This window comes from Henckelia pumila, chromosome 2, assembly GCF_033568475.1.
Source record: "Henckelia pumila isolate YLH828 chromosome 2, ASM3356847v2, whole genome shotgun sequence".
In the NCBI taxonomy this organism is placed as follows: domain Eukaryota; kingdom Viridiplantae; phylum Streptophyta; class Magnoliopsida; order Lamiales; family Gesneriaceae; genus Henckelia; species Henckelia pumila.
Window position 1 is genome coordinate 143,841,994 of NC_133121.1, and position 10,739 is coordinate 143,852,732.

At 37.6% G+C, this 10,739-nt stretch overlaps 2 protein-coding genes across 4 annotated transcripts; one reads left to right on the top strand and one right to left on the bottom strand.

Annotated features, from left to right (window-relative positions):
- Positions 1–1,777: 1,777 nt before the first annotated feature.
- LOC140881359 (uncharacterized) lies at positions 1,778–8,894 on the top strand. 2 transcript variants are annotated; one of them, XM_073286598.1, is made up of 15 exons: positions 1,778–2,047; positions 2,319–2,416; positions 2,504–2,586; positions 2,692–2,818; positions 2,963–3,026; positions 3,128–3,225; positions 3,306–3,390; positions 3,552–3,675; positions 3,871–3,972; positions 4,063–4,127; positions 4,211–4,292; positions 4,414–4,493; positions 4,571–4,680; positions 4,771–4,857; positions 8,299–8,894. In XM_073286598.1, exons 1-13 carry the CDS (start codon positions 1,806–1,808, stop codon positions 4,626–4,628), a joined length of 1,308 nt encoding a protein of 435 aa, XP_073142699.1. In that variant the 5' UTR covers positions 1,778–1,805; the 3' UTR covers positions 4,629–4,680; positions 4,771–4,857; positions 8,299–8,894. The 2 variants fall into 2 exon arrangements, with proteins under 2 accessions (XP_073142699.1, XP_073142697.1); XM_073286596.1 differs by lacking the exon at positions 8,299–8,894 and having other exon boundaries at positions 4,771–5,123.
- Positions 5,226–10,057, bottom strand: LOC140881358 (uncharacterized). Of its 2 annotated transcripts, none has more exons than XM_073286595.1 (10): positions 9,128–10,057; positions 8,767–8,894; positions 8,628–8,690; positions 8,463–8,552; positions 8,174–8,339; positions 7,914–8,103; positions 6,962–7,806; positions 6,264–6,878; positions 5,875–5,940; positions 5,226–5,783 (listed from the first exon to the last, which is right to left on the bottom strand). In XM_073286595.1, the coding sequence occupies exons 1-10, from the start codon at positions 9,659–9,661 to the stop codon at positions 5,679–5,681; spliced, it is 2,802 nt and encodes a 933-aa protein (XP_073142696.1). In that variant the 5' UTR covers positions 9,662–10,057; the 3' UTR covers positions 5,226–5,678. The 2 variants fall into 2 exon arrangements, 1 of the variants encoding a protein (XP_073142696.1); XR_012149926.1 differs by having other exon boundaries at positions 5,737–5,783; positions 6,156–6,878.
- Positions 10,058–10,739: the final 682 nt, after the last annotated feature.

Sequence of the window (10,739 nt, forward strand, 5' to 3'; positions counted from 1 at the left end):
TTGGGTCTTTTTCGGTCAAATATTCACATTTCAACCCCTCATCAAGATGTCTGCGTAAAAATATCATCGCTTTTGCTTTATCTTGTGAGGATGATATGTTATTTTCTTTGATAGTTTCGTTAAGACCCAATGACTCGAGATGCATTTCTACATCGAGGGTCCATGGCATATAATTCTTTCCGGTTATATCAAGTGCAATGAATTCGAGTTTCGCCAAGTTCGACATGGTGGTACTAGAAAATAACAATGCATTTTATTAGTTAATTTCCATAAATATGACAATACAAAATAATGGAAGAACGTAAATTACAAGTGCGTATACAAATAGAGAAAAAATATGTGTTGGAAAATCGCTGGTGAGTAAAAGACTCGTGAGCATGATGATCATAGTCGTTATGAAAAATATCCTTATAAATGTCATCATCTCCATCTTCGAAAAAACCGAGGATAAAATATTTTGAGAGAAAGAATGAATTTGGTGTGATTGAAAATGAGTTTGAGTGAACATATTTATAGGGCAAAAACTAGCCGTTTTGTTACCGTTTGTGACCGTTGGGGGTAAAGAAAAAATTGAGTATGTGTTGAATAAAAATTCGTGATAATCATGTAATGCATATAATGATAATCATAGTTAAATAATTATGTATATCATATCACATTATTATAAGATCGGTGTCGTAGACAGCCTTTTATATAATGTTGTGAAATTATACCAATATAGTTAGTATAAAGTCAGGTATAGTATATCATATCACATTATTATAAGATCGGTGTCGTAGACAGCCTTTTATATAATGTTGTGAAATTATACCAATATAGTTAGTATAAAGTCAGGTATAGTATATCATATCACATTATTATAAGATCGGTGTCGTAGACAACCTTTTATATAATAACATGAGATTATACAAATATGGTTAGTATATAAATACACAATAATATATATCATATCACGTTATTATAAGGTTAGTGTCATAGACAACCTTTTATATAATAACATGAAATTATATATTAATATAGTTAATATATATACATAATAAATATATATCACGTTATTGTTTAAAAACCTTAGAGGCTTTTATACTTGTCGTATCCCTTACCGGGAGTGTGGGATGTCGTCTTAACATCCTCCCAGGATTTATAACAAGTTTTGAAAAAAAACTTATTTTTTTCATAACATGATATTATATATTAATATATACACAATAAAAATATATAAACAGTAAAATAAAAATTCTTACTTGTTGAATATTTTTGACTTCTTCTTGTATTTTGGAGCGTCGGAAAATATAGAGAACCTTCGAGCGATCGTGCTGATAACGTGTTGTGAAAAAGTAAAAATTTACGGTAAAAAGTAAAAACTCAAAAACTCAAAATTTATCAAATTCTACACTTTATAAAATTTTTCTCTCTTCACAATTGTGTTTTTCTACACAAATGGAGAGACCTATTTATAGATCTCAATTGGAGATTAGTCAAAAATTAATACATCATTAATTACATCATCACACACTAATTTTCAATATTTTACAACTCAATTTTCAACTTTCAACCTTCAACATTCAACAATAAATAATAAAATATATTTATATATATTTTCAACACATCTGTCAGTAGTTGTTATATTGTTCTTATTTTTCAAATTTGATTGTGTTTTCGGATCCAATCACGGTGTCTAGGGTCAAATCTTGACCGACCCGCAACCCGGGAAAACCTACCGCTATACGTGGCGCCAACATGTAACGATAAACCGATAAAACGAAAGCAGAGACACACACTCAGTGTGTGTTGTGTTGGTGAGAAACATGGCGAGATACTTGACGCAATTGAACTCCGGCGTCGGCAGAAATCTCGCAATGGCCTTCGCAAAAGAAAGCGGCGAACGGAGAAGTGGCCGTGGCGCGATCGAGAGAGTTGAACTTCCGGAGAAAGTCAAGGATTCGAGAATTTTGATACTTGGAGGAACCGGAAGAGTGGGAGGTTCAACTGCCGCCGCTTTGTCTAAATTATGCCCGGATCTTCGCATTGTCATAGGTGGTCGGAACAGGTAGATTTCTGAGTTCAAGAAGTTGTTTTGGGCCACTTCTATCTGTGCCCCAGCTGTTTGTTAGTGTTTCGGAATTAGGATTCAAGTTAATTGTTTGTGTTTGTTTTACTTTTATAAGAGAAATGGAGAATCTGTGTTCGTTTGTAGGTATAAAATTTGTATTCTTGTGAAGTCGAGCGTGAAAATTTGAACTTTTTTTTTTGGCCCAAGTCCTAACAATAGCTAGAGTCTATATATTCTTGCAAATTTTGTAAATTGAGTTACTTGTCAGGGACAAAGGTGCCGCAATGGTGTCGAAACTAGGCAATGGCTCGGAGTTTTCCGAAGTTGACATCAATGATAGCAAATCATTGGATGCGGCTTTGAAGGGTGTGTGGTTCTTCTACGTGTTTGATAATCCTCTATAGGATGATTTCATTTGAGTACCTTTGCATGATCGTTTCTCGGTGGTTACAGGCATTGATCTTGTTGTTCACACTGCTGGGCCGTTTCAGCAGGCACAAAATTGCGCCGTTCTTGAAGCTGCAGTCCGGAACAAGGTGAGGAAAGGTAATGAAAATATCTGCAATTTCAAAATCCTGTGTTCTTCTATGGAGAAATTGTATTCATTATTAACTTCTTATCATTATCTTGAATGAAAATAGACTGCATATCTTGATGTGTGTGACGACACAAGCTATGCATGGCGTGCAAAATCATACATGAAGAAAGCAGTGGAGGCAAATATACCAGCTATAACAACCGGAGGAATCTACCCGGGAGTGAGCAACGGTTCTGTCATGTTTTCCTTGTATAAATACCTTATTAAAACATAGAAATCTTCATATGTTGCAAGTTTTCCTGTATAATCTCGGCTTTCATCCCATTTTATTCTGCTCTCAAATACTGATGCTTTCTGCTTCTTGTTTACCTTAGTTATGGCAGCAGAGCTAGTTCGTGCATCAAAATTTGAAACCGAAGGTGAGCTAGAGAAACTAAGGTAACTATTTTCGTGGACCTACAATTATATCCTTCAATTTTCCATAAAAGCCATTCTGTTTTGTTACTTTTGGTAATGTCATTTTTGTTACTTGTTCTTAGGTTCTACTACTACACAGCTGGCTCTGGGGGTGCTGGCCCGACTATATTATCTACAAGCTTTTTACTTCTGGGAGAGGAAGTTATTGCATACAACAAAGGTTGATGATCAAATATGAGTTCTTGTTTTCACCATTTATGCATTTAAATATTTAACTGATTTTAGTAATTTGATTGACAGGAGAGAAGGTCAAATTAAAACCTTACAGCGGGATGCTTAACATTAATTTTGGACTTGGAATTGGAAAAAAAGATGTTTTTCTCTTGTAAGTTTCTGGCAAAACAATTTTTCTGGATGTTGAAAAAGCTTATTTAGGAAATTACTATACCGTTATTGTATTAGAATGCATGCTATTTTATTATTTTTATACTAAATACTGGCATGAAGCGACAATCATTAGTCACTTAAAAGAATATATTCTTTCAGAAATTTGCCTGAGGTCAGGAGCATTCACGAGGTCTTTGGAGTTCCAACTGTTAGCGCGCGGTTTGGAACTTCGCCTTTCTTCTGGAATTGGGGAATGGGAGCCATGACAGATTTGCTTCCACCTGTATGTTATCAAATTCTGAAAATTGAGATGTTACATTGATTGATGTAAAATTATATTTCGGCAGTCATGATAAGTTTGCTTCCCAAATGGTATATGATATTATTCAACTTAAAATAGTTTTTTGTGTGTAATGTTATTGATGATGTAATCTTATCTATATTGAATGCATTTATTCAAGATTTGTATAATCTGCAGGAATTCCTGAGAGACAAAAGTAAAGTCCAGCAATTAGTTCAACTATTTGACCCTTTAGTGAGGGCAGTAGATGGATTTGCTGGAGAGAAGGTGTCGATGCGAGTACGCTTACTTTTTTAGTATATCTCATGTTGTTTCAAGTTTGCTCCATATGATCGTTTTGACATATTTTTCCCCTTTCAATATTAACAGGTTGATTTGGAGTGCTCAGAGGGATACCACAGAATCGGGATATTCAGCCACAAGAAACTATCTGTGTAATTATTTTTCATTATTTGTTCAACCATGCAAACGGTTATTATTATTATTATTATTTTTAATTGTATCTTTGTGATTTCAGGTCAGTGGGATTTTCAACAGCTGCTTTTGTCCTAGCCATTCTTGAGGGAAGCACTCGCCCCGGAGTTTGGTTTCCAGAAGAGGTACACTCTAGTACCAGGGGTAGAAATAGAATTTGGAAGGAGGGGGATGGGGAAAAAACTTGCATTTTTTCGAAATTATGTGTAAACTTTACTTGATCAAAGCTTCTTCCTCTGCTTCTAGCCTGAAGGGATCGCAGTTGAGGCAAGGAACACTCTTCTTAATCGTGCTGCACAAGGGACCATCAATTTCGTGATGAATAAGTAGGAATTTTTTCTAGCAGTCTTGAACTTCCGTCACACGTTTCTAGCTTGTTTAATTCTGTAGTGTCATTTCACAGGGCTCCATGGATGGTCGAAACAGATCCTAAAGAGCTTGGTTTTGGAATTTTCGACTGATCTCCTATGAAACTTATGTAACCATGTCCAGTTTTGCTGCGCAGATGTAGAGGTAAATTTAATATTTGGTCCTTGTGACTGAGTCCTCTTTTCGAGGAAGACACATAAAATGTTAACTGAAACACATTTTGTTACCTATCAGATACTCAGATTCAATTATCATGAAGTGGCAGCTGCAGTATGCTTTACCCGTATGAAATCAAGCTCGCTGATTCGAATCAACTCATCAGTATGACATCTCCATTTTTGTATTATCGGTATCACAATTTTATTACTGCAGCACTTCAAGTACTAAACATATTTCAAATATTGTATATTAATTGATAAAACAGTTGTTGTTATACCAATTGGATATCTGCCATTTTTTGAGTTTAAGTGACAAATATTGAATTCGTATATTAGAAGGTATTAGACCCACAATATTTTTGGTCTTTTTCGTGAAATGAGGCTGATCATCAGCAGAAGACAAAATTTGCATGTTTCAATCTAACACCAAGAAATCTCACGAAGGAAAAGCGATCGAAACTTTATACTTGGTGGATTGATCATCTTGGATTGATCATCTTGGATTTATTGTATCATGATGCCAAGAAATCCAAGATGATCAATCCTCAGAGGTGGGCTTGCGCAGCTTTTTTTAGCCAGTCAATTTACACATTGATATTTAAGCCACTCTTTGTCTGCAAGATATCCGGAGGAAGCAGAAACCGGGTCGTCTCACTGGAATCATTCAGTTCTCATTCTTCAATGAGTTGCAAAAATTAAAAAAAGAGAGGAGCATTTTTAACTCTGATATTCTGTTTGGTCCTCGTGAATCTGCAATTTCTCTCCAATTTGTATTTTTCTCCAAATCATCAAATAAATCATGCATGGAAGTGAGGATTATGACGACGAAAGTAAAAGAAAGAAGTGGTTATCTTCTCTGTATTGTTGAACTGTCTGTTCTAAGGATTATTTTTATTTTAGCTGTTGTACTTGCACCTGAACTACGCAAACTAACCTACAGTTTGGGTCTTGCATTAACTAAAATTACATTTACACATTATTGTATCATGATGCCAATGATGTCCAGAAATTCGTCATGCATAAGCTTGTTGGAGTACCAATCGTGCGCGACCATAGCCACTTATCCTCCGTTCGTCGTAGCTCTGCCAACTGCATGAATAATTGTTCAGCGTACCGACTTTTTAGAGGTAAGTTGATTGAATAGAACCTATTTTGAGTGCAGGGATTGACTATAACTTACTCGGCCATCTCTCAACTCAAATATGACCGAATCTTCAGAAAATGGGATTGGTCTTGTAGATGCTACCTGCGCAGAAACACAAATGGTGATGATAATTAAACGGATTAGAAAGCTCCCGACTGGTAGGCCAGGTAAACATCCAGTGATGTTAGTTGGCTGTGCTGTGTTGCCCTGGTCCGGAACTTGTCCACGAGTCCAGGACTAGCCGAGCTTATTTCTTAAAAATTTCTAGCTTCTTCTTAAATTTGCTAGTTGGACAGTGGTAATGGTCAAGATTCAACCTTTTGACTGTTTATTTGTGATGTCCATTGATTGTCTGGTCCAGGCTGACCCATTTGACATGTCTAGTGAGAATGTAGGCAAGTTAAGCTGGTAGCTTATGGACTCACCTTTGGGTCACAATCTTTGTCATCATCACTGTTTCCTTCGATCTTCTCGAATATTCCTGCAAAATCTTGACCATTATATACCTCATACTTGTCTGATTTTCCTTCAACTCGTTTTTCACTTTCATCACCGTTGTTGTATCCTGCATCAGGAAATCCGCAATCCTTCCACTTCCATTCCGCTTGATCCAAATATCTTAAGTAAACACTTCCGTCTGAACCGGTTACAAATAATTCACTCCCTCCAAAGCAAGGCCCCGTTGCTCCAACCAATGTCACATTTGTACAAGGAGTCCCATGTTCTATCCAGTTCCATCCCTCCGACGAACCCCACTGATACTCAACTAATCCGCCATCTTCCGATAACATGAAAAGTGAGCCTCTGAGTGATGATGGTGACGATCTCATTGCCGTTCCTGGTGATCTTGACAAAACCAAGTGCTGGGATTGGTAATGTTCATGCCACAGTTCTGTAACCTTGTTGTATTGGTATAACCGTCCATTGCCCGCTATAACCAACACGATGTTCTCCCTGAATCCCTCCTGGTCTACTATGCTTGCGATTTTCACGCCTGGAGGATTCTTGCAATCCTTCCACTTGTACTTTCTCAGCGCAACCTGTACGAATATACAAAGCTCGGTTACTAATGATTGTTGTTTGGGTTTAGTGGAATTGAACTGAATCATTGAACTTTACATACTGAGAATTGTAGCAGCGTCCCACTTCTGCTGACGAAGAAAATCGCATCTTCTACTTTAGCTTTCGGTGCTAGTCCTGGTGTACTGTCCCACGGTGGACCACCAATTACTTGTCTACCTCTCTTCATGGAAGTACAGTTGACCCAAGCCAGATCATTGCTGGTTCTTTCCCTGATCAGCAAACTCCCCTGTTCATCGACTAGAAACAAGCTTCCATTGTAGTTGCCCAAAACGCCTTCCATTGCTGTCGAATGCTCGTGTCTTAGCCACAACCACACTTGTTCGGTATTCAAGTATTCAAATGTATAACCATTCTCTGTTATGAGGAAAAACGACATTCCCCCTTGCATTAAACGGAGACGAAAATGTGTATTTATCCACTTATCTGGGAAATTAAACTCTTCTCGTGGATTGGACAAAGTACCATCAGATGCTGATGCACCAGGCGAAAGGTAATTCTGCTGCATTTTGCTGTCCTTTCTCCATCTAGAACTTGATCTTGGACTCGTTAATTCGTTAGTTTCATCTTTCGTGCCTACAATGCAATTTGAGGGCCCGCGTTGTTCCGAGCAATATTCAGCATTCCATCCTTCTGTTTCAGGTGCATCCAGCAATGACCATACATATTTGGGCAAAATCTTTCTCCGGGTACTAAATGGAGGATTGGGGCCCAAATTTTCACCTCCAAGACCTGATAAATGAAGCTCTGCAAGCCTACCATCGTCTAGAGGAAAGATGATCCGTCCAACTTGCAGTTTCAACCCTGGAATACCTCTGGCAGCTTTTGCTTGTGAAGGATGCTTATGATTTAACCAGTTTTCTCCGAATTCTTTATCCTGAGAACTGTCTGATGAATATTCAAAATCAAGATATGATTTTTAGGACCGTAACACGAGTTCTGTTTTACATGAATCTTGCAAGCTTGAAAATACACTTGAGGAAATTTTACATTACCTGGATTCTTTGGGATTTGATACTCAAAAACAAAACCTGCAGCGGTAGTAAGAAACAAGAAGTTCGTATTCTCGAAAGATTCATCCTGGGAAATGCAAGTGATGGAGGTCAATGGATGCCCTTCAGGATTCCCATGATGCACCCATTTCCATTTCCTCTGGTTCAGTCGTCTCTCAAACAACTCGCCTCCCTATATATACGTCGATTGCTTTAAAATTTTACGGAATTTGAATGAAAGCTTTACTTTCAGATGCAAGTACCTTAGTCAAGAGGAAGAGTGACACTGAATGAGCTCCGGATATTCCATGTAGGCTGCATGTCTTGAATGGTGCTAAGGAAATATCTTTTACTGATCCCTGACTCTGTATATGCTTCTTCCATGCAGGTTTTGATGTCTGATCATACTCATAAAGGTCTCCTGCAGCACTGCGACACGATGTGAACCCCGACTCCAGATAGAAAAGAAACCATTTATTGTGTTCTCATTTCCAGGAATCTATAACTGGCCTATTCTACACTGTTCCTGAAGTAGCTAAAGTGCTCGCTCACCTCACAAGGAAAAGAACTCCAGGTTTAATTGTGGCAGCATCGGCGATGGCAGCAACACTTGCTCCCGGGGGCCGTCCATGATTCGTCCACCTGATTACAGAGAGCCAACCAAGATATTATCTAAACGTATCAGAGTCGAGATGAACTCTAAGTCGCCACTCTTACCTTGGAGGATCAACACCAAGAAGCTCTAATAAGACCCCATTTTTGGTACAGAAATAAATTCTCCTGCGGATAAAAAGCACAACCAAGATCAGATTTTTACCGAATGTAAAGGTAGTGAAGAGATTTTGCCTTTACTTACTCCTTGTCATTTGAAATAACTCCAGAAGAAAGACGAATAGCAGGATTTTGATCTGTTCCTTTACTTGTTTGATCAAATACTGGCATGAACTCAACCCAGATTGGCTGTGATTCTTCTGTTAGCTTCATCTGAATACATTGAAGAGATACTATTTTCACTACATTAGTCTAAAATTATGAGTTTCATTTACAAAATTAATTCGCGCCCCCTCGAATAAATTATCTAGTCCACCCTCATAATCATCATTCAGCATCAATCCAACCCTCGAAAGTTAATCCCACTGCCAACAAATTCTACTTTGATACATCTAAAAAACAACCCGAAAAAAGGAATACGAAGAGGCCCGTTTGCACAATGTTACCTGATACAGAAGCCCTGATTCAGACAAAGCAAGAATTGTCTGGTTCACCATATAAACAGAAACTGCATATCCTGCAGAAACTGGTAACTCATGAGGTGCAATCACCCACAGCAATCCATTCCAGAACCTCTCGTATATGGACCCGCTCGCCCCCGTCACCCAGACCGAAGTTTCGGACATTTTTGTCAAAGAAATCCTCTTCCTCACCTTCAGAGGTTCATAAGAATCTTTCTCCACGGTTTTTCCTTTACGATCATCTTTATCTTTGCTCTCCTTCACTGATTCTTGAATCAAACTCACAACCGTGCACTTATCATTAACACAAGAAACAAGTTCATAAGGCAGTTTAACCTCAACCCACGAGTTGGATTGTTCCTTAAACTCCCAGAATCTGTCTGTTTTCTGCTCAAATTTTTGTTCAGCTCTGCTGTTGACATACTGGTGAACAAAGCAAGAATCACAGTCAGAAGAAACACCAAGGCTCGGAGACCAAACTACAACGCAGATGAACAGTAATGGGTGGAAAATAGACATTGGATGTTTTGATCAACTAGCAGCTGTGGCATAACTCCTCCTGAATATGATGCACAAGTGGAATCATTGAAAAGGGTATCGTTCTTTTGTTGGATTCTATATGGGCCACAGCAGAAATTAAAGACTTGACTACAAAACCATTAAAAAGGACACTTCAAGTACATGGCTTCCAAATACATAAAAATCAAAATCAGGCTCTGACCCTTTAAAGAAGAATGAAATTCAGACAGATTTATGGGAGAAGTACGTATCTCTCTCCCCCTCCCTCTCTCTGTGGTGTGTAGAGAGGTCGGTGGCTGGCAGGGTGGCTGGGGCTCAGGTGGTCCACTAGCATGGTTAGGAACCGAAACTATAATGTTAGCATCGAACAACATATGTTAGGAAAATTGGGCAGTAGTTATTAACTAGTACAGGTTCATAGATTAACATTAAATTACCACTCGAAATCAACCAAGTGCCTTTTTTGTCAACTCTCAGAAACAATCAATCTATTTTTTAAAAAATGGGATCTAATATTGATCCCATTCATTCTATAAAATTAACATGTTTTAAGACATCAAACTGATGATCTCGACTTGGTTTCCGATTTATTGTACGTGCACTAAAAAATAATTTAAATAAATAAACGGTTTTTTCAAGAAAGTGTTCCAGCAACATTTCCCACACTTTTGAAGGGGGGTTTCTCGTGTTTTTCATCGCCTAATATTTCAAACTTTTTATGGTGAACATTTTAGTTATCTTTTTCAAACGGGTGAGGTAAATTTGTGGAGAATTGTTCCACCTTTTAGATAAAGTTGGCTTTTGATTAAATAAATGGAGCAGTCTCCAGCACAAAAAATACAATCAAATAAAAAAAAATTTGTCAAGAATATGGTTTACTTTTTCTTGTGCCCCACTAGCCAAGATGATATATATTCCACACATCGAAGTGACTTATCAATAGAAAAATGATATATATAAATATGTGTGTGTGTGTGAATACATATAGAGGACAATTAATGAAGTAAGTATTTTTTTATAAAATTTAAATTGTATTGTAAAATACTTTCAAAAGAGTCATCTTGCTTTAAACAGATTG